Source organism: Dendropsophus ebraccatus, chromosome 2, assembly GCF_027789765.1.
Source record: "Dendropsophus ebraccatus isolate aDenEbr1 chromosome 2, aDenEbr1.pat, whole genome shotgun sequence".
Taxonomy (NCBI): domain Eukaryota; kingdom Metazoa; phylum Chordata; class Amphibia; order Anura; family Hylidae; genus Dendropsophus; species Dendropsophus ebraccatus.
The window spans coordinates 56,541,540-56,545,038 of record NC_091455.1 but is presented as its reverse complement, the minus strand read 5'-3'; the positions used below and the strand labels follow the sequence as shown (position 1 = coordinate 56,545,038).

At 39.8% G+C, this 3,499-nt stretch overlaps 1 protein-coding gene across 1 annotated transcript; it reads left to right on the top strand.

The window, feature by feature from the left end:
- The first annotated feature begins 210 nt into the window (after window positions 1-210).
- LOC138784453 (transcription factor Sox-17-alpha-like) lies at window positions 211-3,189 on the top strand. The gene is made up of 2 exons (XM_069960035.1): window positions 211-1,454; window positions 2,030-3,189. Exons 1-2 carry the CDS (start codon window positions 1,169-1,171, stop codon window positions 2,890-2,892), a joined length of 1,149 nt encoding a protein of 382 aa, XP_069816136.1. The 5' UTR covers window positions 211-1,168; the 3' UTR covers window positions 2,893-3,189.
- Window positions 3,190-3,499: the final 310 nt, after the last annotated feature.

The following is a 3,499-nucleotide window of genomic DNA, read 5'->3' as shown; positions in this document are numbered from 1 at the left end:
AACTGTGGCTAAAGAAGGAAAAATTAAATTTGTTGTATATGTAGGAACAGATTTCTAACTTAGAGACATAATGGATAATAGGTATGAAACATAATAATAATAATAATAATAATAATAATAATAATAATTTATTATTATTTATTATTATTATTATTTGTATTATTTGTATTATTCACATTGTTATATAAAGGAAGGAAATTGTGCCCTCAACCATTATGCAAAACTGGAAAAGTCACAAATCTTTGTGCAAATAAGTGAATGTTAAAAATAATTTTTCCTCCACAAAAAATATTGATAAACGCCTTATTACATGTTCTTATCATGGACTATGTGAAGGCAAAAGATATTATACTATAAGTCTATCCAATTAGAGTAAATTCATACACAGAATATGTGTTGCCAAATTTCTGAACATGTCCCATTCATCTAAAATATCCTCATTTTCAGTTGCAGAGATTTCTGCGACAAATCTGCGCTGTGTGAACTCTCCCTTACTATTCCATATGCTACAGCCTATATCATCACTATCTCCAATCAAATCCCTATCAGATGCCTTTACAGAGCATATGCCTATCTTAATGTCATCTTTAATATGTCCATTCAGTCCCTCATGTATATATAAGACCTATATCTACGCTCACTGTCCTATCTAACCAGTCCATTTGATCTTTTGCTACTTTTGCAAGTTTACAATGAGATGAAAGAAACTATATTATTACATGATGCTAAATTACCACCCACATTGCAGAATGTATCTAAAGAATCTCACTATTTACTAAGAGGAGGGGACAAGGCTTAACTAGTGATTCTGAATACAATGCACTGAGATGAAGGCTGCGCTGAGACGATATAATCTATAGGAATAGCAGAGCTGTAGCTTGTAGGATTCCTGCAGAGCCAGGACTGTAGTTCTTCTCCACTGCACAGGTGCTAAGGTGGGGCGCACACTGGGCGTGGTTATACAACTGGTAGAAGCTGTGCCTCCCCTAACACCTTTCTACAGTATAACCCCGCCCCTGAGCACTGATTGGTCAGAGCTGGGGTTATAGATGCCTGGTTATGTCCTCAGGGCAGACACAAGTCCCCACTAGCCTGAGTGTGAGCAGCAGCAGTGACCAGAGCCCTGGACGTCACAGCAGTCACTCAGCTCTACTTATCTTCTCCAGACATGAGCAGCCCTGATGGTGGATACGCCAGTGACGACCAGCTCCAGGGAAAGTGCTCAGTGCCAGTCATGATGCCCGGTCTGGGCCAGTGCCAGTGGACAGCAGACACCATGAACTCATCTATGGGAGAGACCAAAGGCAAGTGCGAAACTTCTAACGCCAGGAGCAAAGCTGAAGCCCGGATCCGACGTCCCATGAACGCATTTATGGTGTGGGCTAAGGATGAACGCAAGAGACTGGCCCAGCAGAACCCGGATCTGCACAACGCTGAGCTCAGCAAAATGCTAGGTAAGGGGGCACCGGGGGCTAAGATTCAATGGTGAGAAGACACCTGTGCAGCTTTCCTAATATTTCAATTCTTGATGTGTTTCCTCTGTGTTTTATGCACAATTTTCACTTATAACTTTGATTGTAATATTTAGGTAAAAGATTGTTAATTGCCAAATCTATAACGTTGCAAGTCATATGTAATATCGTATCCACAATTTCTGTATGAACATAGTATTTTTAAAATTAATTTTTATGTGATTTTATGTGTTTTTTTTATTATTGTTACCAATGCCAGTATAACATGTGACAACCAGTTAAATAATTTCACTCCTAAGAAATATATATACATACATATAGATAACTAGTCTCACTATTATTGGATACTTTATTGTGTTTTCACTATGTATAGATTACGTTAGGTTTAATAATTATCCTATTTATTACCTTCTTTTCTGTATTAAGCTACACGGTAGTTATTGTGTGTTGATTTTAGAGGGTTATTTTAGAGGTTTTTTTTTTATAGTTTACTGGGTAATCTAGATGCTATTTGACACTGAACATACCGTAATGTTGTTTTCCTTGTAATTTTACAGGGAAATCCTGGAAATCTCTCACATTGACTGAGAAGCGACCCTTTGTGGAGGAAGCTGAGAGGCTGAGAGTACAACACATGCAGGATCATCCCAACTATAAGTACAGACCCAGGAGAAGGAAGCAGGTGAAGAGGATGAAGAGGGCAGACAGCGGCTTTATGCACATGTCGGAGCCGGCCGACCCCTCCATACTGGGCAGTGATGGAAGGATGTGTGTGGACAACTTCAACCTTGGGTATCCAGAGCAGTCCTATCACCACGGCCAGCTACCCCAGAGTGGTCATCACTACAGAGAGTCTCAAGTCATGGGTGGCCACTATGAAAGCTACAGCTTGCCTACACCTGAAACATCGCCTCTGGATATACCCGAGTCTGATCATACATTCTTCACGGCTTCTGTCCAAGAAGATTGCCCTATGATGCCCTATGGTTACAACACAGCATATGCTTCTCACCCGCAGAGCCCTGCCACTACCCTGCTTGGTAGACATGCGCCACAGAATGAACAAACTGGGCAAGGAAGCCCTGTACAGAGTATGATGGGATGCCAGACCCCTCCGCAGATGTACTACAGCCAGATGTACATGCCCAATGCCAGTAGACATCACCCAGTCCCACAAGTTAGTCAACCCTCTCCGCCACCAGAGTCCCAACAGATCCCTAGAGTAGAGCAAGTGCAGCAGAATGAAATGTTGGGTGAGGTGGACAGGACTGAATTTGAGCAATATCTTAGTTACATGGCTAAGTCAGATGTAGGAATGCATTACCTAGCACAGGAGCAGACTGCAGAGAACGGCCTGATATCCTCCGTGTTGTCAGACGCCAGCACTGCTGTCTACTACTGTAGTTACTCCAATGTATGAGAGACTGTTTCCTGTTCCTCGACATTTCCTGTGGTGTTCCCAGCAAGGATTTCCAGCTATTGGGAATCAACATTATTACTTCAAGTCGTTTCAGACTTACAAAATGTGTGGGAAGAAACTGAAATAATGTAAGTACTGACTAATTTATGTAAGTTATTACATATGAACTGATATGACTTCCCCCGGACTATGCGACTCACAAGTCACATTTGATCTCTAGTCTTCATTGAATGCAATGCAATTCTTTATGTGTACATGTACACGGCCTCTTTGTATACTAATGATTTTTTTTAAATACTTTTTATAGTGATTTTTATTTTGCACTTTTTTTCAAATAAAGAGTCGATATGAACATGAATGTGATGTTGTACTTCATTTCCTATGTATGGATATGTAATAAAGCACAATCTTTATGATGAAAGCTGTGAAATAATAAATATTATTATTATTATTATTACTGAATGAACTGCACAATGGGCTATAAAGAGGATTATACATGCACTAAAAGTGCTTTTATAGATAAATTGTGGCAGATACTGGGAACATAATGAGAGGAAGGACAATGTAATGGAAAGTACAGAAAAGTAAAAAGGTTATTAATTATAGA